Here is a 23,999-nt window from a genome sequence, read left to right as displayed (position 1 = left end):
ACTCTTCACAAAAGGCACAGATCTCTCTCATTTGTGCATTACACAGTATGGAAAGATTTTTTTTGGAGCAATGTCATTTATTTTCTTCTTGAAGCCCTTTTCAAAGAGCTCACATACAAAGTGAAGTAAATACCATATATCTTCCTCTGAGCCAGGGTCTTCAAAATCCATCGTGTGGGCTTTATGGCAGCCCACACGATGCAGGAAAGGAATGCACGACTGTATTTCATTCATCTCCGGTTCATATCATGATATAACAGCAAAGGATGAGACTATGAGAGCTATTCTTCCTTTAGTCATCATAGCAGACTACAGGTCTGTGAGAAAAATATGAAGTGAAACTAAAGTGAATGAATATGACTTGTTTTGGGGTTTTTTTTAGGGAACTTCATAAAGGCTTTGCTGATGCTGCCGCACTGATAACGTTCATCTTTGTTTAAGTAAAATCCAACATGGAGTCTTTATGATTGTTATCAATAAAAAAATGTGGGGCATGGGTCATGAGTTTTTTCGATCTTCAGAAAAAGTCTGAGAACTGCCGCGCTGACACAGGTTAATGTGGCCTAAGTCATTAACTTCCTGAATTGGAACTCGGTCACCGAAAGTTTGATTCCCTGTCTTAGAGCCTGTCGTGTCCAATAAGAACTGCTGGTTAAAGAAGAAACTAACTGTGACCACAACAGAGAGAAAATTGTGGAGCCAGAACCCCGTTTGGTTCATCTTGGACCCTTTACAGTGGCTGCTTCAGTTGTTCTGTTGATGCAAGATAACATAATAACATCATGTTATAACTGCACAAATCAAATAATAGCACGATGTTTTGGGTTTAAAGTCAGAATAAATACTGTCAGCCATGTGTAATTGTAATCAGCAGTCATTTAGTCATTTAGTCATTTAGATGAGTGATAATAGCTGCATTGCAGTGCACATTCACAGTGTGTAGGCATGGCCAGGATTGTATGTCAGTTAGTCATACTTGTAGTCATGTACTCTGCTCTGGCAGTTTGGCTCATTATCAGAAGTCAGCAGTGCTGCCAGTTGGCTTTTTCTTTTCTCCTCCCTAAAGCTGACTATCTGTTTGGAGCTAAGAGGTATGAAAATCATCTCCTTCTTTCTTCTAGATTAGTCATGTTCTGTTGACTATCCCTGCCACGCTCCCTCATAAAGCACCTGCCAATCCCCCGAAGCCCTTTATCGGAAACGTAGAGTGAGCAATAAAAACATTTCTGAAATCTCTTTGTCCCTCTCTTTTTTTCTCTCCCCCTCTCTTCTTTCTGTAGCTGTATTGGCCAGCCAGTCCAGACCGCGTCCAAGAATGTCTCATGGCTGGGAAGGATCCAGAGGTAATCAAATGCACACTCGCAGATGCACACGCAAACACACTAAGATTGGGTAAGTAAGTAAGTAAGTAAGTAACCTCGTTACCCTGACTTAAGCAACGCAGGGAAAAGAATTACATTCGGACACATTTGCGTGCAGATAGGAATCAGTGTCAAACCACATCAGCCGTTTTCATCCTTTCTCTACTCCCTACTGCCGTTTGATAATACCATACAAGAACTGTCTAGAGTTATAAAGCAATAAAGCAATACAGTAGGATGATAGATTACCATCAAGGGCAGAACTAAAGCTGAATGTGTCTTATTCATTTGGGAACTTTAAACAAACAAGACAGTTTTCATGCAGGCAGGCATATCAAGATTCAGTTGATCCAAGTACTGGCAGACGTCTGGTGGGGCGTGCTGAACAATCAGTCACATCTGAAGTTTTAGGACTACTTTTTTGCTTCTTGACTTCACAATAAGCTCAAGATGAAAGGTGTGAAAATTTGTCAGTTGTGCCAGAGTTTAATAAGTGCAAGTCATATTGTTTGATATTCAAACAAGTAATAGAAAACAGTTAAGCATCAGCGCAAAATAACATGTGTCATCCATTATTCCTCACTTTATGGTCCCTGTTTCTCTCTGTCCAGCTGGAGTGTGCCAACTTCCTGCGTGTTCTGCAGCCTTTTAACCAGACTCACCTGTATGTGTGCGGCACCGGGGCCTTCAACCCCCGCTGTGCTTTCATAGCCACCAGCGTCTTTCATCAGGTAATGCTACAGACACAATTACATACACTATACAGGTATGCTGGTGCAAAATATGTATTTTTTTTTCTTTTGCGACTTTGCTGGATAAAAAAATGGTATCTGTAGAGGTGTGAGCTCTACCAGACTTAAATCTGCTGCTCCTAAAATAATAAAGCTGAAGAATGGGTTGTGTTTAAAAGACTGCTAGCTTTCTGGTCTGGTAAAAGTGAAGCAGACCATCAAAACCCGATATTCGCTGAAGCCCTGCTATCAAATCCCTCTCCTTGAAATCTGAAGAAGCTCCTCTTTTTGTTCCTCACATTTTTCCTTACCTATCACACTAATGCAGAACCATCATGGTCATCATGTGTGCAGTCAACTGTAATTTCCAAACTGTCTGCTGATGTAGTTCCCACATTTATGCCACTTTAGTCACTTATCCTTCTGAAACAGCAGCCACTCGAGCAATTTTTGTGGCTGAAGCCATCAGTCCCCCAACAACAGTTACCTCTTCTTTCAAAGTCACATAGATTACTCTTTCCATTTTGATCCAAAATCAGAATCAGTTGGGCCATTCTCTGCAATTTTATACAAGCAGCACTTTGATGTTAACTGCAGTGCTGCCCGTGGATGCATAGTGTTCAGTCTGCGATATGTCAAATTAACGTTCGTCACTGATGCTCTACTCATTTATCCAGGTTTTGAGGGCTGTCTGCATTAAAAAATAGAAATAATGTATTGGATGCCTTGATTTTCCTACCACCCACCAATATGTCTGTTTTCAGACTTCGAGTTCAAGCCCCCATACGCATGCCTACGAGCAGCTGAAATATCATGTGGTGTCTGCCCCTATGCCCACATATCCAAAAGGGTTCACCTTGTGATATGTCAAATTTCCTTTCGTCACTGATGCTGCACTGTGTGGGCTACCAGACACCTTAGATATGTTATTTGACATTTGTATGTCAAATGCAATGGATGGTGAATGTAACTGTAGAGGTCAAACCTGCCTGCTGTTGTCGGTGTGTAATTTCTCATCATAATGACACATGTGGGTTATCGTTTTTTCCCAGAAATAGGCTGCTGGTTCTGAAGTTTCTCACTCATCTCACTTAGTTGTGTGTGTGTGTGTGTGTGTGTGTGTGTGTGTGTGTGTGTGTGTGTGTGTGTGTGTGTGTGTGTGTGTGTCAGAGAACAGTTAATCCCATGAAAGACCATGTAAGATCAGAGCAGAGGTTCAGACATGGTTCTTAGAGGTGCCGATGGTGCTGACTGGTTTAACATTGAGCTTCACACATTTTAAAATCCCTCCACTTAGCCCGATTACCCTCAGTTAGGTGCTCACTGAGTGCATGTGTGGCAGGGTAGTTGGGCTCGCTGAAATGGTGCTATATGCACTGGTACTTTTTATGCACGTGTGTAGGTTTTTTATGTTGCATTGTCTTTGTTTTAGTTCATAATAATAATTCATATTATATTTATTCATTTTGTTTGTTTTGTGTTTTATTCTGCTGTATTTATTATATTGATCTGTGGTTTTATTGTGTAAAGCACTTTGGTCTACTTTGTTGCTTACACGTGCTGTAGAAATAAAACTGACAGTGACATCCGGCGCAACTCGGGGTTCAGTATCCTGCCTGAGGATGCTCTGACACATGGACAGGTGGAGGTCGGGATTAATCCACCTTCTGATTGTTTGACGACTCGCTCTACCACCTGAACCGCCGCTATGATGCTTCTGGATGATTTGCTGCATCAGTGGATAAACTACTTGAGATTGCAATATAAATTAGGGCCGCTTTGTTATCTGTCTTCTTTCTGTGTGAGTGACGTCTGTGATTTCTTTGGCAGTCAGAGCATCAGACTCTCTCCTACGGCCAGACAGAGTGCGGAAAAGGCAAATGTCCCTACGATCCATTCCAGAAAACGGCCTCTGCAGTCGTTGGTGAGTTGACTGTTTCTTTAAACCTCACCTTTAATAAACAGTACACGCACCATCATGCACTTTATTTTCTCTACAACAAAATATAACCATTAGGTGGAAAGGAATTATCTAAATGTGCATAATTAGGTGTTTTATCAAAGAAAAACTAGACGGAAAATGGGTTTGTGTTTGTAGCAAAAGTGATGCTTTGCTGTTATAAAACTCATCAAACTGTGGAAGTTATATATAATTTCTAGAGGATGTCTAAAACAGGAGAGCCACGACTTGGATGTCTTTCAATGACTACTGATGAGAATACTGTTGTGTATTCTGTGTAGATGGAGAGCTGTATGCCGGCATCACCTCAGACTTCATGAGCCGGGACTCTGCCTTCTTCCGTAGTCTTGGCAACCGTCGTGTCATCCGCACTGAGCAGTACGATTCCACCTGGCTGCAGGGTAAGTGCAGAAAAGCACCACTTCCTTTTTGAAGTCTACCTTTGTGTTGAACAACTCAGAACTGTGTCTGACATTAGAAGTTAGTTGAGAATGTGCTCCTTACGATAACACAATCACTAAAACACTAAATTTTGTCAAATTCTCCGCCAAGAAAACATCACAAGTCACGGTTAACATGTGCAGCACATTCAGTGTGTGTACTTTGTGAACTGAATTTTCTGAAGTAAACTGAATATCTTTGAGCATCTCTAAAATCATCTCCTGCACACCCGCTTGGTGTTTTATCAGGCTCCTGTGTATCGACGTCTGCTGCTGATAACAAGGCGATATATACTGACTCCCTGCTGTTTGGAAACTCGACTTCTCCCTAATCATCCCTTTGCTCTTTCTCTATTCCTTGCGCTGCAAATGACATTTGTATCAGTGTAGCCGGACTGTATTACATTTGATTTCTTATAATTTGCCTGTGTGTGTGTGTCTGTGGTGCTTTCCTCCAGATGCCCAGTTTGTGCGGGTAGCGCCGTTGTCTGAAACTGATAATCCAGAAGATGATAAGGTTTACGTGTTCTTCACCGAGCGCGCTCAGGAGGCGGAAGGTGCTGCTGGGAAGGTGCTCTACTCCAGAGTGGCACGTGTGTGCAAGGTATGCGACATGTTTGTTTGGCATAGATAGGGTTTGTGCAGTTTGGACACTCTCATCAGAACACGTCTGCATGTAGCTTACATAAACACGTTTACCTCCATGGGAAGGTATGTACGTGCTGTTTGGTCAGTGTGTGTGTTAGAGCAGGCAACTGTGTATCTGTGTATCACTGAAATGTATGAGGGACTGTTTATGTTTGTCACAATCACTGCGTCTTCCACTGTTGTGTGTGTTTTCTGTGTGGACATGTTTGCACATTCATGGCTTTGTTAGAATCAGAGAGACTTTATAAAGCCCAGAGGAAAATTGAGTTGTCATAGCAGCAAATATACAATAAGCATCAAACACTCGTATAAAAAGAGTGTAGAAACAGAGATATTGATAGATAAATATTAAGATAGATAGATAAATATAGAGATATAGGTATAAATATCAAAGGACAAGCAGGTGCTCAAATATATGTCATCATGTACAAAAGTGACAGAGGTGAGGTGTGATTAATTCTGTTCCACATGTGTGATCTGACCCAAGTGGATGAATTAAAGAGCCCGATAGCAGCGGGAAGGAACGACCTCCTGTAACATCCCTCAGACAGCGAGGTTAAAGGAACCTGTTGCTTAAACTGCTCTTCACATTGTGTGTTATGGAGGGGGTGGGAGTCATTGTCCATAATTGCAAGCAGTCTTGGCAGCGTGGCGAGCTTCATGCCAATGTTACTGTGTGTGCGTGAATTTTTTCGCCAGCTTAAATATGCAATGTTCATATGTTTGTATGTTTGCTACTTCTGTAATCATAGTAGATCTAATTCAGTTCTTTGTAATGTTCATGTAGAACGACATCGGAGGCCAGAGGAGTTTAGTCAATAAGTGGAGCACTTTCCAGAAGGCTCGAATGGTCTGTTCAGTCCCAGGACCAGATGGCTTACAGACACATTTCGACCAGCTCCGTGAGTACACACATGAAAGCATCAAAAGGCAAAACATCACATTAAAGCTAAAACAAAATCACATCCGACAGGTCTTAACCGCTGGTCGTACAGCTGAAGGTCTGTCCCTGAATGTTTCATAAAAGAGGAATTGAGTTCAGACACTCAGCCAGTGTGTGTGTGTGTGTGTGTGTGTGTTTCATGTGAGTTCGCAGACACTTAAGGAAACTTAAAAACCACTGCCTCAGTAAATGCCTTCATAGCTCCACTGTTACCACGGTGACCAACAGCCCTGTCGGTCACCTTGGGTTTGTCTTCGTGCCTCAGCCTTGGTTACCACGGCAACATTCGTTGCAATGGGTTTATTCGTTATCGAGGATTTTCACATCAGAGTCCTCCGGTCAGCTCTGAGTGTGGGTGCGTGCAGCAGCAGGTCTGTGAGAGGTGCGAGATGCTGAATTTGTGAACTTGGACGCTGCCGGTGTGAATTTGTCGCTCACAGATGTGCAGATGCACAACTCTGAGTGTCTCTTAAAAAACGGTGGCATTAATGTTAATGGGCAATCAGCAAGCTTTAAAACATCAATAAAAGACACCACCACAGTAACTGGGTTGATTCATCAGAATCAGAATACTTTATTGATCTCTAAGGAAATTATGTTTAGCTGAATTCGGAGCTACAATATTAGCGATTTAAATATTTTACTACAGAAATCTTTATTTATTCATAGAAGACATCAACATTTCAACATCGATGTAACTGTGCCTCAGTAGAAAGCTTTAGTAAATAACTGCAGTTGATGATACAGCCTGTAAATTCATTGCTACTGCTAGCTCCCCGCACACTATTTTATGTAGCAGTAGGTCCGAAGCTTGCACCAGGGTATCTCTATCTTTACCATTATAATGTGGTGGTGGAGAGTACAGAAACTATGTAGAGGATGCCTTTTACAAATGAAGCTCCCTATTTTATTTGAGTGGAAACTTAATATTCATGTACTCCTACTTCACCTTTAGTCCTCTGTGGCGGGCGGGTGGGATTATGTTCTTTAAAGGTGCCTCTGCCCATACAGCTCAGAATTAGTCATTTCATATTTTGATTGGAAGTTATGAAAAGGAAAGGGTGGATGGTAGAAAGAGGAAAGCATGGTGAGGTTTTAAAAAAAGGAAGGCGTAGGAGGATGAAGCAAATCGGTTTTGTTTTTACTGCACATTTAGCACACATAAACCTCGCAGTGTGCTGCATAAACAAAGTGAAATTAATTGTTGAATAAATAATATTTTTGAATTTCTGCTGCCAATGAATTACAGAGGCCATGGCTTCGGGTCTTCATTAAATGTCATCTAACACGGGTGTGTCTGCAATAACAGTCCAGATGAAGATCCTGGAGCCACGGACAGATGTTTGGATTCCTGAGGAAACTGAATGAGAGCTAGAACTTGCTTCCTTTATCTAATTTCCACCATCATAAAAGAAGTGGGCTTGTATCGAGCATGAAACACTCCTCTGCAGAAAACTGGCTCCTCCTTGGCCCTGACTTCAGCCCACGAACCTAATACTCTTGAGACTGCAAGGTTTTCGTGAAAAGTCTGCATTAAAAATTAGAGGCTTGGAGTTTGAAATTCATGGGTGTTCTTGGAAGGGAGAGTTTACCCAAAGAACACTAAATTGCTAATGGAGTTCCTCGAGTGTTTGAAATCTCTAATCAACTGCCAAGACAAACAGTTAAAAAAGAAATGTTTTGATCCATGAGTTACGAGCCCGGCGTGCTTTCACTGCACCACCCTGTTTTCGAGCAGATCATCTGAGACTGTCTTTCTTATGAAGCCACTGTGTTTCCTGCTGGGCCCTTAGGGGATTAGGTATTTGTTAGGAAAAGAAAAAAGGTGTAAATCTGAGACACGCAGTTTGACATATGGTAACAGTGGGACAGCGTGAGGTTGGGACTTGTCTCTGCTTAGGTTACTCGTCTCCGCTCTTTGTGTAAACAGAGCACACTTAGAGTAAACTAAGTAACTCACTCAGAAAGTTACCATTTTCGTGAATGTATACAGTACATTAACATATACAGTAAATTTTATACTCCTTCACATAGTCCAACCATTACACAAACACATGCTCAACAATAACAAACACCTGAAAGCACACACACTGTTTTTCAGCTGTTACCACACACACACAAAGACACTCAAGCCTTAGCCTGTCTGTGTATACAAAAGAGTTCAGACTTGTCAAGAGCATAAACATCTCTACCCAGCATGCCTCTGGCCATGTTTTACACATCTGATAAGGCTGCATACAAATTTGTTTGTGAATACACTTCAGCAGCACACACACATACAAAACCACGACCTGCATATACAGGAGATTAACCCATCGTGTTAAGAATGCCGCCAATGTTGTGTTTATGCCATGCTCTGCCACATAGAAACACTACAAATCCCATAAACCCGCGACGCTCTGCTGGTCCCTCCAGAGCAGCGGGTGACACCAGGCTGCGTGTGGGTGCTTTTATTTGCATACATTTTTTTTTGTTGAACATTTTTTTTCACTTTTGCTAATACTGTAAGGCACAAAAGAAATATATTAACAACAGTCAAACACCCATTAAGTTCAATCCAAATGTATTTATGTGGCACCTTGAGACAGTCGTCTCAAGGAGCTTTTTATTGTAAGGTAAAGACAATACAATATAGTCAGGCCCATGTTGAGAAAGTGGGAAGGAAAAACTCTTTTAATAGGAGGAAACAGTGTTTCATCACTGACCCATGCAGTGTTGAAACAGATTAGACAAATGGCCGGAGATAGACTTATATACATCTTGATATATATGTATATATAGTTTAGATGGAATTTTTCATATTATTCATTGTGACCTGTTACCATGTTTCCTCTGAGTTATGCAGAGTGTAGTTCTTAATTTACTTTATGCCCCATGTCTGTTACAGAGTGTCAAAATCAGCACAGGGAGGAGGTTGGGGTGGATGGATTGGCGGCCACTCTTCATTTACCATTTCCAATGTAAAGTAAATGTTTGCATTTCTGACCACAATCCTTCTCTAACCTTGGCGCCTTTATTCTAAACACCATGATGAAGCTCTCCACACCTTTACTGAGAAGGATTTATTTGAACCTGAGCTCTGAATTTTTCCTGATACTACATTTTTGGATCTAAACTTAGCCCAGCTATAGAAAATCAATTTCCTTTTGTGTTCATAGCAGTTCTGTAACGCATGTGATGTCACTCAACAGGCAGGAGAATCAGATCAAAGCAGCACGTGTTGCTCTACAAGCTTGTCAAAGCACTTGTTGCAAATTGCTGATTCACCTCTTGTTCCTTTAGCATATTTTTGTCGGGATTGACTCACATGTTCTATGAGGGTTTTGAACACCCTCAGAGTTGGCTTTGTTTTGGGCAAAGCATTTGGGCTGTAATTGCCACAAGGACTGACTCACAGCACTGTACTGCTTTGAATTTATTGTTCAGTTGTTTTGTGTCTGGAGCTGTAGGGCCTTTTGTTCACTTGTGTAAGTGTTAATGCTGAGCTCTTGTTGTCAACCACGCTAGTGTGAGAAAAACAAAAATCAGACCTCACTTAACCACAATTATTCAAAGAGTCAAACAGTCGAGTGGAAGCCGAGTCCCTCACAGGAAAGGACTCTGTGCCGTGCAGCGCTGTTTTCCCCATTGTTGTGGTTATTGTTGTTGTTGTGGAGGAGAGTCATGCTATGAGGTTTTAGAGCTGGAGACAGGCAACCCTCTGTGGCCGGATTCTGTGTCCTGACACTGGAGCTACTTCGATTTTCTCAGCCATTTTCCTCGTCTATTTTTGTCTGCGTGCGTACGATTCGGTGCTTCAGACATAAGGCAGCACCCGTACGCTTCCCACAGACAGGAAAAGTGCAGGGGAGGAAGAGCGTCACCGGGAGAGTTTGTGGATGGTATAAAAGCATGACAGTGACGAGAGACAGAGAAACACATCAGCCAAGCAAGCCTCTTGTTCAAGCTCAAATGTAGATTTCATTGTTTTTTAAATCCACATATAATTTAAAATGAGTTTGAGATGATGACGACGATGACCTTCTGAACAGTCAGCTGTTGTAAGCGATCCAAAAAACATCAGTGATGTATGAGAGCCACAACCCAGAAACAGCAAGTTTGACATTTCTGGGAGATTGATGTTTTATATATTGGACGTTTTTGAAATGACCTTAACCTTTCTTTGGGTCAGCCGTATCTTCTCCGGGTCTGTTTGACCTCATCAGATGGAGAAAAAGGTCAGAAGATAAACTAGAGGGAAAGATTTGTCTCCCTCCGTATATGAAGTGACGGCTAAGCAGTTGCACATATTGCCAAGCCTTCCCAATCCTTTCAGGTTAATCTGACAAATGTGTTTCCACTATTTAATGCTTAATTGCCTTGTCGACAAACACCATTTGTTCAAACTGGTTAGGAAAACATGTTTTGTGATGCTGAGGCAGATTTGACTCCCCCGTTGAACCTTACTAATCCATCATTGCTTGACTGCAAACACTTGAAAGGAAGCCCAGTTTATCAGAGGGAGAAAAAACAGAGGAGATGGATAGAAAGTGAGTGAAAGTGAGGAGCTGGGCTGATGGCCAAAAGAAGGGTAGGAGGAGGGGGATCTAGTAGGACAGGCAGGATGAGGGCAGAGGTTGTAGCACGTGGTGTTGACCAGACATGAGAAGGACAAAGAAAGATGGGCTGAGGGAGATGAGGAGGGATGTGGAAGCTGTCATCAACGGGTTATTAGTGCAACACTGTGCAAGAGAAGGTGAAGGAGGGGGAGGGAGCAGGAGAGAGGAATATCTGATTTAAGAGAACATTGGAAATAAATTTGGCTTCTGGGCAGGGCATATGAAGAAAAAAGAGAGGGGATGAAGAAAGGAGTGGTAATCGCCATTTTATTTTCTTTTTACAGCCAAACAAAAATGGGGAGAAATGAAAGGAATAGTTCCAATTTTAGCATTTCAAAAGGTTAAGACTTCCAAAGTGGAAATTGTAGAAGCATAGGTAGAAATTTACCCTCGCGCATTCAGCTTTTTATTGTTGCCATCACTTCTCTGATCCCTCTTCACATTTTCACTACATTAAGAATGACAGAATAGTTTATTAAAGCATGTGTTGAGTGTAAAGTCCCTGGGTTAGTGTAACAGCCATCGCTATCAAGTTGTCAGGAAGAAAGGAAAAATAAAGTTGATGTAAAGGACTGAGGGAAAGGATAATGGTCAGAGAGAGTCAGAATTGCTGCAGGCCATGCACAAATATATTTTCCCTCTAAGGACCAGGATTGGATGAGTGAGGTGAAGTGAATCTAAAAGGGTGTGAAGGTTGACTGAAGTGAGACAGAGAGAGACGGAAGCAGGGAAATGGGGTTAATGGGGAAGGCTGAAGCAGACTGAAGGTGGAGATGAAAGAGATTAGAGATTTGCACTATATTTGTCTTGTAGTAAACTCAGTGTAATTTACTGGATTTCAAATGTATATTTGTTGGTGTGCAATTCCATCCTGAAGCGAAAAATAAAGAACAAAAACATCGTATGACACAGAGAGTGGTATCAAACGTCCTTTGTTACCACCGATGGAGAGCTGGCATCTTAGTCTGGCCATGGATGGCAAAACTGAGTTAACAGCTGTTGCTAGAGGGTAAAACATGTATCACAGTGAGAAATATGGAGTGTCAGAAGGAATAGGGTCAATAGCCGAGAGGGTTAAGGATTGGATAAGATGGAGGCAGGGCTATTATTGGCAAATTACTGTAAGATGGAGGGATGAGACAAGAGGAGTTGGCAGAAAGGTGACGAGCATAAAGGAGGCACGATCTAGGTGTTGGTATTTGGGGTGGCTGGATGAAAAGGGAGGGAAAGAAGAAACAGTGGAGAAATGAGGAGAATATGGGAGTTTGCCTGAGGGCGCACTGGCCAGACAATTAGGGTGAGGGGTAGGAGGAGGAGGAAGAAGACAGGGGCTGGGGCTGCAGGTCTGCGGGCTAGACAAGACTATCTTCCCTCAGGGGAAAAACAGCCTTGTTTTGTTTAGAGAAGAAGACACAAGAACAATCCTCCAGAGAAAATAGGCCAGACAGACAGATGGACGGGGGGACAGAGGGAAGAAGAGATAGCGGGAGGGAGGGATGGAGACTGGGAGGGACAGCGAAAGTGAGAAACAAAGAGAACGAGATACACCCAGAGGGCTCCCGGGAAGTCCAGCTGGATTTGAGCAGAAAGGAGCACGGGATGAGAAAACTATTAAAAAGATAAAGAGATGGAAAGAAAAAGGAGAGAAGATGATTCAGGTGGAGACAAAAAGAAAACATCTTGGAGTGTAAGATAGTGGTCGAGGCTGAAAGAGTAAAGAAGCTGTGCTTAAAAAAAAGATAAGAAGCCATGAATCTGTCGTCTTTAACTGTAACATGAGCAAAAAACCAAATAAACACTCTTTCTTGCTTCAGCGGTCAAACACTCTCACCTGGTCAGCCCGTCTTGCAGATAGAAGCAGAGTGACCTCATATTTTCTGCACTATATTTGTGATTAATGCATGTCTGAGTGTTGTGTTATCCCTCCTCTATTAAAGATTAATGACATTAGAAGCCACTCCAGTTTACTAAATCAAACATGCGAGGGATGTAGGTGGAACAGCACTGAATCAGTCGAGGTTTAAACTCGTCACGGAGCGATAAGAGTGAAGTTTTGCCAAGCTGAGCCGTAAATAACTAAGACGTCTTGTTCAAAGTGTGTAAGAAAGAAAAATGTTGCGCTGGCTGCGTCTTCTAAATTTGAACTGCATTTTTATGTGGAGCTGCATGTACACTGAGGTGCAAAGAAGAAAGGGAGACTAACTTTCGAGCAGAAGGCAAAGATTCAGAGTTTTTCCCCTGCAGGGTTTTACCAGAGTTTGTATTAAGTTTACTCAGAACAAAAAAATGCATGTATTTACTTTTACGTGCTGTGTGGCCTCATTTTTACCTGTCTTAAAATACCACAAAGTAAATTGGGATTTTTTTCCTCAATTGGAAACCTTTGTTCTTTCTTACATTCATAATAGTTGGAGCATTGTTTGGAGATGCAGCTCTGTGGATGCTAGCCAGACCTGCTGTTTTGATCATTTTTGATCCACACTGAAATATGTCAGGTTTTAATTATACATAGCAGTAACAAATCCTAAATAAGCATATTTCATGGCAGTCAGTTTGTCCTGAAACAGCATACATACACATGTGTTACTAACTACGTTAATAAAGTTTCTTGCCTGTTTAGGTGAACCGAATTTGTTTACATATTGTATTTCAAAATGGCTTCTGTGAAATCAGTCTAGTGCCTTGAAATCTGGTGCAGCCATTCGTACCTTCCCTTTGAACAACTCTGATGAACCTCTAACTTCTTGTCATGCAATCAACAGGAATCAATCATGTTTCTTTTTCCAGCACTTTTTCACTCAATACCTTCAAAACTAGTTTAGGTATTGTGCTAACAAGTGGATGTTAGCATGTCAAATCTACCTAATCTCACTTGACCCCATGTTAGCATGCTGATGTTAGTAAGTCTTTTATACAGTTACTGGTCTTGGCTTGGAAAACAATTCTTATTTGGCTTGAAACTGACTCTGTAATACTTCACTTTTTACACTTTTTATGCTCAGTTTGGGCATCGTCTGGCAACCACCAGTCGCTACAGAAAAATGTTGCGAGTGGTTGCTGGAGAAATCGATTGCTAAAGCCCCAGTGCACAGGGCTGACTCCCTAGTAACTACGGTTGCTAGGGAAAAATGTATATTCCCGCACCAGTTGGCAAGTTGCTGTGGGATATTTGTTTGGTGTCGTTTATTAGTGGTTAGCAAAATACTTGCTAACTACTGACAGATAAGTCAGGGTACAAACTATAGGCGACTGAACTGTGGGCAATCTGCTAGCAACCAGGCCAATCACACAGAGGTTTTGAGTGGAGCACCGTCTACCTCTTTTGACCAATAGACCTGTGTGACTGAAGCCTAATGTAATTACATTAGATTACAACATTAAAAGTATTTTTCCTGCAGTAGTGCATTAGTCTTTAACAAGGCCAAGTATTGTTCTGTCCAAATGTGGTGTATCTAACTACAAGTCCAATGCCAGCTTGGCTGCACTTCCAGATGAGTTTCATCTGTTCTTTGCTCTGTTTGACTGCAATCCCATCACCTGGTAAACTTGTTTCCACTAGGTTTTAAAGGGTCTTTCATCTGCACTCAGAAGGGTTCCACCAGGGTGGCTGTGTGCCTATAAAATTGAGCTCTGTGGGTGTAGATGTGCATCTTACAATGCCCTTCTTTTTTAGTCTGACTCATCTCTTCTTTGAACAAAACTTCGAGGAGCTTCAGATGAAAGTGTACTCAGGATATACATCATCCAGAGTAATAATGCATGAAGGCCATAAAAGAAAAACAGGTAGACATAGAGACGCAAAGTAAACCAACAGATGATAAAGGTTTTGATTAATGAAAGGCATTCTTTGGAAGATGTGAGAGCAGAAGATAAGCTCGAACAAATGATTGGAAAGTGGAGAAGAGGCTGTTAAGAAAGATGGAGGGATGATATGAGTAGAATTAGGGAGTGATAGGAAACAGGAACAGAGGTAAAAGGAGTGATAACACAAATGGGGGCATCTACATTGTGATTTAAAGGCAGGAAGAGCTCAAAGAAGCAGTAAATAAAATGCAATAACAAAGAAGTGATATATTAAAGGGAAGAAGGAGTGAGCAATTGGTACGCTGGAGGCAGCAGACTACCCATACTCTTCTGTTCCCTATCCTGAGGGGCCTGTGTGGGTGTTTGTGTGTCTATCGGTACCATGCGAGTTTGAGTCAATGTTCCTTGCTCCCTGCAGTTTAACAATTTGGTTTGTGTGGGTGCATGAATGTGGCTATACATGCCTTTATTTGTCTTTGCGTGCTCCTAAATCTGCCACTGTGTGTGGCAGCTGCAAGTGTGTGTAGCTGTGTCGAGATGAGATTAGCCTTCCTGCAGGGCCGTAGTTCCACGGAGGCCACCTGAAGCAGCAGGAACGACAGGAATGTGGGAACATTGATACGCTTCGTCGTCTCCAGCACCACAACAACATATCTGCCTCTGCATGGGAGAGGAGAAGAATAAAAGTAGAGACATACGGGGCACTCATTGAGTACTCCTTGGGTCGAACCTGTTTGTAGAGTTTCGGGAACTTTTAAAGCTATTTGCCACAAAAGTAGGAAGCAAAAAGAAAGGAGCCCTAGGAGTCATGTATTTATAGATTATCACAGCGTGTTGCACGGAAAACAAAAGGCTCCATTCTCCTCCATTTCGATGGGATGATAAAACATTCCCTGCTCTTATCTGAGACAAAAGTGCAGAACAGAAAACCTTTGATTTATTCTGATTTAAATAAACTGTGAAAGCCAAGGTCTAGTGTGAGCTGCAAGTTGAAGGCAACTGAATAACACAGCGATGAACAAAAGTGGAAATATGGGAGGCAAAAAAGTCAAACTGTGCACAACTTTCAGGAACATTAATTATTTTTTTAATGTGTGTATTTTTTTTTTAAATGTTTTATCACAATTTGTCAGTATTGAACCACTGGTGCTTCATACGAGACACAATGTTTCCATTGTCAGTCTATATGTGTTCACAGTTGTGGGCCTTTTATTACCAGTCTGTTTTATTTGATTGTGAGTTCATGTCACATCAGTTCGTTCCTATTTTACTCCCCCATGAGTCAGAGTTGTGAGCGTTGTGGTAAAGTGCTTCACAACTCAAGATGTATTGACCCATTTGCTTTTTATGCTATACATTCAGCACCTTTACTGTCACAAAGTGATGATACGGCAGTTTTTTACGGTTCAGCATATTTCCAAAGAAAACTTCCATACTCAGGCTGGAGGAGTTGGGAATCTGCCACCCTTACACTCCTGAGCTGTACTCACAGAGTCGCTTTATTTCTTTATCATACACACAGTATCTTTTTGGACCTCCAAAAAGTATTTGTAACCTTTTTCATGGACTTACATTGAATCTGATGGGAACACAAGATACAAACAAAACAGTTAATCACTTTCTAACTATCACACGCTCACTCACACTCCGATGAAAACATCAGAGGCAATTTGCAGTTCAGTCTTGCCCGAGGCCACTTTGACACGAGGACACCAGAGGAGCCTAGGGATCAAACCGCTGACCTTCCCATTAGTAGATGGGGCCACAGCTGCCCCACTTTTTCTTTTCCTTTTTTCCTTAACACTTTTAGCATCTGAACTTAAATCTACAAGTTAATTTAAAAAAAAGAAAGATCCCACAGTTTTACCTGCTGTATTCAAATGCGGTGTGATGGCCGCTGAGCTATCAGGTGTCGAAGGCAGACAGATGGAAAGAGCTAGAAAAACAAATCCGCACTACACCTGATTGCGCTGCATGAGCGGATCACTATCAGAGAGACGCCAAAGTGAGAAAAACATATCAAATGTGTGTGTGTGTGTGTGAGATCCGCTGTGTTTGAAATGACGAGTGGAGACCGAGGTGTGGTGTTAGTGTGTGTGACAGCAGGTGTTATGTTCCTGTGGCGGACGGAGCGCTCGGCTCTCCCACTGCGGCTGGTTATTAATGGCTACAGATTCATTACAAGCAGCCAGTCAGCCATGCTGCCAGCATGCCCGACGCTATTAGTCACACAGTCAGACTGATAGATGCACACACTCAGATACGCACACGGGCATACACATAATGAATACAAAGTACCTAAAACTGAACACACACTCACACAAATAAAGAAAATAGACTGCTACACAGACTCATGAGCATTGCTCACATGAATACAGACACGTAGAGTTTATGCAGTCCTGTGTAACTCTCCCAAACTTCTCCGTAATTCAGACATCATTCTGATCTTTTCTGACTAGCATTTTTATGTCTTTGTCTCCTTCCATTTCCCTTCCCCGTCTTTCTCCTTATCCCTCCCTTCCTTTCATCATTATGTCTGGATGTTCTCCATTCAGAGGACATCTTCATCCTCCAGGGGAAAGACAAGAAGAATCCTCTCATCTACGGCCTGTTTACCACTTCAAGGTATGTGCCTCTGTAAAGCGGAAATCATGGGAATTGAGTAACTTGAATGGGTGGTGTGTAAACTGCATACCCTTGTTTATGTGTGGAAAATGTCAGTATATGGTGGTAGATGGGAGGGAGTCCCTTCACTTTTACACTGGGCGGACTAGTTTTAGAAGGACTTTAGTCCTTAGCATTTAGTTCTGTATTGATCAAGCCATGCAAAAAAAAAAAAGAAAAGAATAGAAATGGAGTGCAAAAGAGTGGAAGAGAGGAGAAGAGTAACTGTGTACTCAACATGTACAGGATAAATGCAATTTCTTGAAAAGGATTAGATGATTTGTCAATAGTTTATTTTGAAATAGGATCCGTGGTATGCATAGTTATACTTTTTGGTGACAGTTTTATTATGAAGCATTGGGTTTCTTGGGGCCCCAGAGACAGGAATTGCTGTAATTGTTTAAATAAAAGGTTTAAAAGCAGTTTAAAGCCAGCTGTAAATTGAATTGCCGATGACAGCGGAGGCTGATGAGGTTTTAGTGAGAATTTCAAACCACTAACCAGACACTGAATTAAAAACAGATGACAGAAGCATCAGATCTTTAACGATAAATACTTGTTGACCCACACAGTAACTCCTCAACATGTCATTTTTAACAAGTTAAAACAAGAAGCTTACACGTGTGATATAAGAACCTTTTTTTTTTTAGTGGTAATCGTTTTAAAATATGGAGAAAATAAAAGTACAAAGTTTTTTTTTCTTCAAATACTGAATAAATGATCATCTGCACTGTCCTGTACTGTGATGACACACGATGACAGCCAGTCAAGAGAGCATCTGTGACAGGATATGAGTGCTCCATGTTTCACATCCACGTGTCAGATGTTGATGTCACACGCTGTGAGATACACACCACCCGCCGGGTCTCATGTCACAGTGACTCATGAATGAAATGCATCCATTCATGTGAACAACATGGAGCGTATATGAGCCTTCACACTTGTCATCATCAGTGCAGTTTCTTCATCTGTGTCCAACTGTGTGTGTGTGTTTGTGTTACAGAAAGGTTACAACTTGACCTCTACTGTATTTTTTCACACACAAATAGACAAAAAGGCAATTTTGAGATACTGGAAGAAGTGCATGAGGACAAAATTGCAAAAAAATGAATTGTGACTTAAATAAGGAGTTGATGATTTTCAACAAGACTCTAAAGTAGCTTTGCATAACTCACAGTTAAAAAAAATGCTTTTGAGGACAAATGCTCTAGGGCCTTTCAACCAACTTTCTTCTGATTGGCTCCCAATTTATATGTTCCCGATGAGGTCACAAAGAGCCAGAAGTAAGGCTTGCAGGATCACTTGTACATATGCTGGCCTTAATTATTTGAAACTTTTGACCATGTTTAACTTACATGACTGAAAAGAGGAATAATAAATACCCTTTATAAAAAGGCAACTATGAAGCAGCCCACAGGAAATATGCTTTCTGTTGAAGTCTATGTTAAATTCTAGGAAATGTACAAATTGCATACATGTCAGACATAATAGAGAAGAAGCAAAAATATTCTTTCAGACCATCAAAGGCTGTTAGTTTAAAAAAGGCAGTTCTCCGAATAGACAGGCTTTCATAAAAGCTCACGCAGATGTCTGCTGAAAAAACACAGACATGAAAAAAGCAGGTTCTGTCTGAAAAACTAGTAAAAAATGATCCAGCGAGCAGCCTAATTAAAGTAAAAGAAAAAGGCTGCGTTTTCTCATTTTCTCTACTCCACTGACCATGTTGCATATCCAGAGAATAACACAGTTTCTGAGCTGGACGCCAAAGCTCCACAGTAGCAGCAAAAGTATGACGGCATCTGGCATGGCGGAGCAGGGAGTTGGTCTGTTTTTTGGGGTTTTGGAAAGTGTGTGGAATCTCAGCAGGGAACAGAAATCCAAAGCATCACCAAGGGTGCGGTCGCAAACACAGAAATGGAAAAGAGCAAAAAGGTCATTGCTTCTGAAAGGAGACTTGTCTCTCTGGTACAGTAACGATCGCACACGTGCTGGGTTTTTATGCCTGTGATGAAGGCAAGTGTGTTAACAGTTCTTTGCTTTTATTTTGCTCTCTGCTTTTATTTTTAATTGTTTGTGATTCATAATGTATCAGACAGCCGATTAGATTAATTGATTTTGCCCACTCAGAGCCTTGTTGTCACATTTATTCTCGCAATGCAAAGTGGCCGGGACCCAAACTAAAACTAGACCCTAAGCTCAACTCCTGGTAGCACACCTTTGGTAAAGTTGAACCACTCCATGAAACTAACAGCACTGCCAATAACTTGCAACACAACTAATAATTATTAAAGCACAACCGCAAAAAGCAACAGGGGACTGAGGTCTGCTCAGGTGGAGGAATGTTTGTGCAGGTGAGCTTTCAGAGGAGGCCACTTATAAACAAAACAGAATAGGAAAGAGGAGAATTTACAAGTGTAAAGGTGACATCCCCAACTTGTAAAAACACAATTTAGAGGCTGACATGAATGCTTTTTTCCAACGTCACGGTTCACTTTTGTACTCTGTATGATTTGGCACCTGAATACCAGACTGAGACCTCTAACCACTGAGGAGAGAAAAAAGCTTCCTCTTAAGAGCCCCCTGATTCATCATAACATGGCCTTTCTATCTGTTCTGTTTCTGCTTTGCTGGAATCTCTAGCTCGTGCGTGCTTTGCCACAAATCCTCCAGAAATGTGTGATCTTAACTGCAGCGGATGGGATGTGTTACAGTGGGGACCGATGTGCTGAAAGCAGCATATTCACCCAGGCTGGATTTTGGGTTGGAGCGCATTCATTTAATTGATGCGTTCAAGTTGGAAAGCCACAATGAGTCACAGCTCCTAATACAGTACTCCATTTACTGCTTAAAGACCTTTGCAGTATATCAAGTAAAGTAATCAAAGGTATGCTCTGCTTCAGACATATCTGATGTCTGAATCTGCTCTCCTTTTGTCTTCTCCTTAGTGATATCCTGAACGGTTCAGCGGTGTGTGTTTACCGAATGGAGGATGTGGTTCGAGCCTTTAAAGGGAACTTCCTGCATAAGGAGGGGCCTCAGTATAAATGGGCAGAATTTACAGGCAAGGTGCCCTATCCACGGCCAGGAACAGTAAGTTCATACTCAAAACTGGTAGATACCACCGCTATCTCTCCAGGTGACTTTTTGTATTTCTCTAAAAGCAAATGCGTGATTATTACCAAGGTAATACATTGCAATAATATGCTGTCTTTGATGGAGGGTCATTTAATTCTGCAAAATTGTGCTTAATTTCCATATAAGAATGCTCAAAACAAAAGACTGGAAACATTATGATCTCAGTCTCTGTCGCTCTCTCTCTTTGTCAGTGTCCGAGCAGTACATATGGAAGCTATAGCTCGACCAGAGAGTATCCCGACGACGTCATTTTCTTCAGCAGAACTCATCCGCTGCTGCAGGTTTGGCTGATATTTCACTTTATTAAATTAAGCCAGTTTAGCTTAATTAGATTGCCGCATTTTACAGCAGGTCAAGCCATTTTTTTCTCTCTATTTCTGTCTAAATTCTGAAGTGAACATGGGGAATTAAATTAGCAGTCCTTGCCAACAGGGCACTGCTTCATCACAGGGAATATGAAACCTTTGCTGTATTAATGATGAATAGCAAGACTGGCTGAACAAATTTATTAGTCAAAGATTTCACATTTAATGTGATGCATTCTTGCTTTTTTTTCTTTTTTTAGGAAAATGTCCTGCCGCTTGGAGAGCGACCCCTCCTGGTCAGGGTGGGTGTTCATTATAAGTTCACCAAACTGCTGGTGGACAGAGTGGAGGCTGTCGATGGCACCTACGACGTCCTGTTCATCGGTACAGGTAGGTCATGTGACATTGAAGGTTGTGTTTCTGGAATTTTAAAGTGTTTTTTTTTTCATAATTAAATATGGTGAATGATTTGTTTATTTTTATTTTTTTGTCTTTAGACTCAGGACTCGTTATGAAAGCAATCCATCTGCACAGGGAGCACGGCCAGAGTCAGGAGATCACTCTGGAGCAGATGCAGGTGTTTCAGGTACTGCAAGCTTTTCTGTGAGGAAAACCAGGCTGCAACCTTAAGAAACTCAGATTTGTTAAGAGCTAGTCTATTTTGTAGTAAAGCTCATTGTTTGCAGATTGAATTGATTCTGTTTTTTAAGCATTTTTTTGCATTTCTTCCCGGCGTCCATTCATTCCTCCTCCATTAAAAAAAATTCAATTACCTCTCAAAACTAGATCCAAATGTACATTATTGTCACAACATAATGCAGCACAGACTTTTCAAATTAGCCTGCGTGACAGCAATGCATGCAGACACAGTGTGACTAATTCCACATCTGTCCATGCCATATGGAAATGAATGGAAATACATGCATTCTCTCAACAATAAGAAAACACGTGCGTGCAAAGACACCATTCTGCTCTGGTTAATGCAAAGATAGTTATGCACATACTATAGCACTAAAGTACTGCGTATATTTACATGAAATGCAGTAAATACCTTTATTTAACCCCTTAATGTCTAGTGTATCATATTTGATGCATGAGTTTTTTAGACTTCTACATCTTAAATGAATTGCACAACAGATTTTTAAGCAATGATCTGAGCAAAATTTTCAGATGGAACAAATATGATACAAATTAAAACTAGTTTATGTATATTAATATTAAAAAACATTTTTAAATCAGAAGGTTCAATAAATGCTCAACCAAGTTACTGCAGCTGGACATAGTTACCAAAAAAGAGAAGATCACAGTTCACAAAATCCACATTTTGGTCCAGAATGAACTCCGCTTTGGGTTCAAACAGCAAAATGAAGGAAAACAACTTTGGGTTCAACCTGAATGATGTGGCTGAGATATCTGTGGTCAGACCTGACTGTGTTTTTCCTGCTCTGTATTCTAAAGTATATGCTTTGTAAAACCCTATCTATCTATCTGTTATCTTTGTTTCAGTATAAACCTGGTGTGTTTCTCAGTTTTCCTTTCCTGTCTCCTTCACAGCACAAATCACCGGTGACAGCCATGGCACTCTCAAAGAAAAAGGTAACAGACGAGACTCGCTTTCAAAGTTCCAAACTGCCGCACTCACACACGGTAACATCGCACTTCTCACTCGTCTCTCCACCTTGCGTCTCCAAGGACGGCTTCATCACCAGTTGCCATGGTTACCTCACCTCAGTCAGAGCAGTAATGAAGAGATGCTCACACACAAATGCACCTTGCATTATTAAAACAGTTTGTGGGCATGAGGGGAAAAAAGAAAACGAAACCGCAGCTCGCACACACACGAAGATTATAAAAAGCAAGCGTCCTCACATTTCTCTGTTTTCCACCCCACATGCAAACACACACTCTCCGTGGCCACTGACATTGATACAGCTTGAGTTGGATTTGTGACTCACAGAGTGGAGATGAATCTGCTTTTTTTTCCTGGTGACTGTCAAAGTATCCTTGTTGCAGGGGAGTGAACTTGATGCCCCTTTGTTTTTCTCTTCTGGCTCTCCCACATTGTCTCTGCTTCCCCCCCTCCATCGTTGTTTTCTCTTCCATCTCTATTTCAATCTTTCACCCACCCCCTCTCCTCTAGCAGTGGTTGTTTGTGGGCTCCAAGGAGGGTGTGTCTCAGCTGGCCCTTTACCAGTGTGAGCTGTACGGTCAGGCCTGCGCTGAGTGCTGCCTGGCCAGAGACCCCTACTGCACCTGGGACGGACATGCTTGCAGCCCCTATATGCCGACCGTGCGCAGGTAGGGAGGACATACCAGCTCTATGCAGATCCAGACAGCACTGATAACATTACAGCAGATTGAGTTTCCCCTTACGGCTTGAACTTATTTTATTATGAAAAGAATCAATGTGGAATCAATCTTCCCAAATTTGATTTAAACCACATTTGTTGATAGTCAGAAACGTGGTTCAAGTTACACCTAAGCTCAGATTTTTCTGATTAGATTTTAGGCATTTTTTCCACATGATTAAGATTTTGTTTCTTTACTAAGTATCACAACTGGCCATAATTTCTATGATTAGGTTGTTTATGATGACATCCTGACTTTTGCCCCAGTGAGCAAATTGGTTCTGCCAAGGAAGTTATGGTTTTGCGTGTGTGTCGTTCTGTCTTTAAACACGATAGCTCAAAAAGTATAGAGTGAACTCATGTCAATAGATTGATCTGAAGGTCAAACTAACAATGCTATATAGAGCTATTTAAAACTATGTTTCTTACTGGCATTGTTTGTGTTGACAACATATACGCATGATACGTGTGACCCCAAAATGCGTGACCTTTCCCCTAGTGCTGCTCTCACTTTGTTAAAATCATCTCTTTGCTGTCCGTTCTGTCTAACATAAGCTTGTGGTTTCTGCTTGTCTGCAGGAGGAATGCTCGTCATTTAGGAGAGGATGAGGATCCACTGACCCAGTGTGTCAGACAGGGAGGTGAGCAGCTTCCATTGTTTCCATTCAGGGTCTTTGCTTTACCTGTTGAACTATGCTCAGGCCACATTATGGAGCACTACCAGTGTAGTAGGGTTTCAGAGGGCTCAAGCCTGTTCCAGCTGAGACTGGCGAGAAGCAGGTTTCTCGGACAGGTCACCATATCTTTAACCTGTTCCACCTTTTCTCTCTTTAATTTAGCCGGACTGCAGGTGGAGGCAGAACAGAGGGTGATGATGGTGGCAGAGGGTAACAGCACCTACCTGGAGTGTTTGCCTAGATCCAGACATGCTGCAGTGACCTGGTACAAACAGGCTGGAGAGAACAGCGCTGAACTAAACCAGGTGCAGTCACACGTTTTACACTTGTGCTTTCATTTATGTTCCAAATCCTTTTTACAGCCACTTTGTTCGAGATTATCCAG

General features: G+C 41.6%; 1 protein-coding gene across 4 annotated transcripts in view; it reads left to right on the top strand.

Moving 5' to 3' along the window:
• sema3h (sema domain, immunoglobulin domain (Ig), short basic domain, secreted, (semaphorin) 3H) overlaps positions 1 to 23,999 on the top strand; it is a 55,741-nt gene that overhangs the window by 26,740 nt on the left and 5,002 nt on the right. For 3 of the 4 annotated variants that reach the window (XM_087834153.1, XM_087834154.1, XM_087834152.1), the window contains 15 exons: positions 1,281 to 1,343; positions 1,973 to 2,092; positions 3,923 to 4,016; positions 4,334 to 4,453; positions 4,951 to 5,096; positions 5,928 to 6,042; positions 17,041 to 17,110; positions 20,095 to 20,239; positions 20,476 to 20,565; positions 20,850 to 20,979; positions 21,087 to 21,175; positions 22,144 to 22,185; positions 22,730 to 22,887; positions 23,517 to 23,578; positions 23,777 to 23,919. In XM_087834153.1, coding sequence (XP_087690279.1) covers positions 1,281 to 1,343; positions 1,973 to 2,092; positions 3,923 to 4,016; positions 4,334 to 4,453; positions 4,951 to 5,096; positions 5,928 to 6,042; positions 17,041 to 17,110; positions 20,095 to 20,239; positions 20,476 to 20,565; positions 20,850 to 20,979; positions 21,087 to 21,175; positions 22,144 to 22,185; positions 22,730 to 22,887; positions 23,517 to 23,578; positions 23,777 to 23,919 — 1,587 coding nt within the window. The remainder of the gene's footprint in view (positions 1 to 1,280; positions 1,344 to 1,972; positions 2,093 to 3,922; positions 4,017 to 4,333; positions 4,454 to 4,950; positions 5,097 to 5,927; positions 6,043 to 17,040; positions 17,111 to 20,094; positions 20,240 to 20,475; positions 20,566 to 20,849; positions 20,980 to 21,086; positions 21,176 to 22,143; positions 22,186 to 22,729; positions 22,888 to 23,516; positions 23,579 to 23,776; positions 23,920 to 23,999) is intronic. The other variant, XM_087834155.1, reaches the window with a different exon arrangement.

This window comes from Neolamprologus brichardi, chromosome 20 (genome assembly GCF_056152115.1).
Source record: "Neolamprologus brichardi isolate AB-2024 chromosome 20, ASM5615211v1, whole genome shotgun sequence".
NCBI lineage: Eukaryota > Metazoa > Chordata > Actinopteri > Cichliformes > Cichlidae > Neolamprologus > Neolamprologus brichardi.
This window is presented reverse-complemented; position numbering and strand designations above follow the sequence as displayed.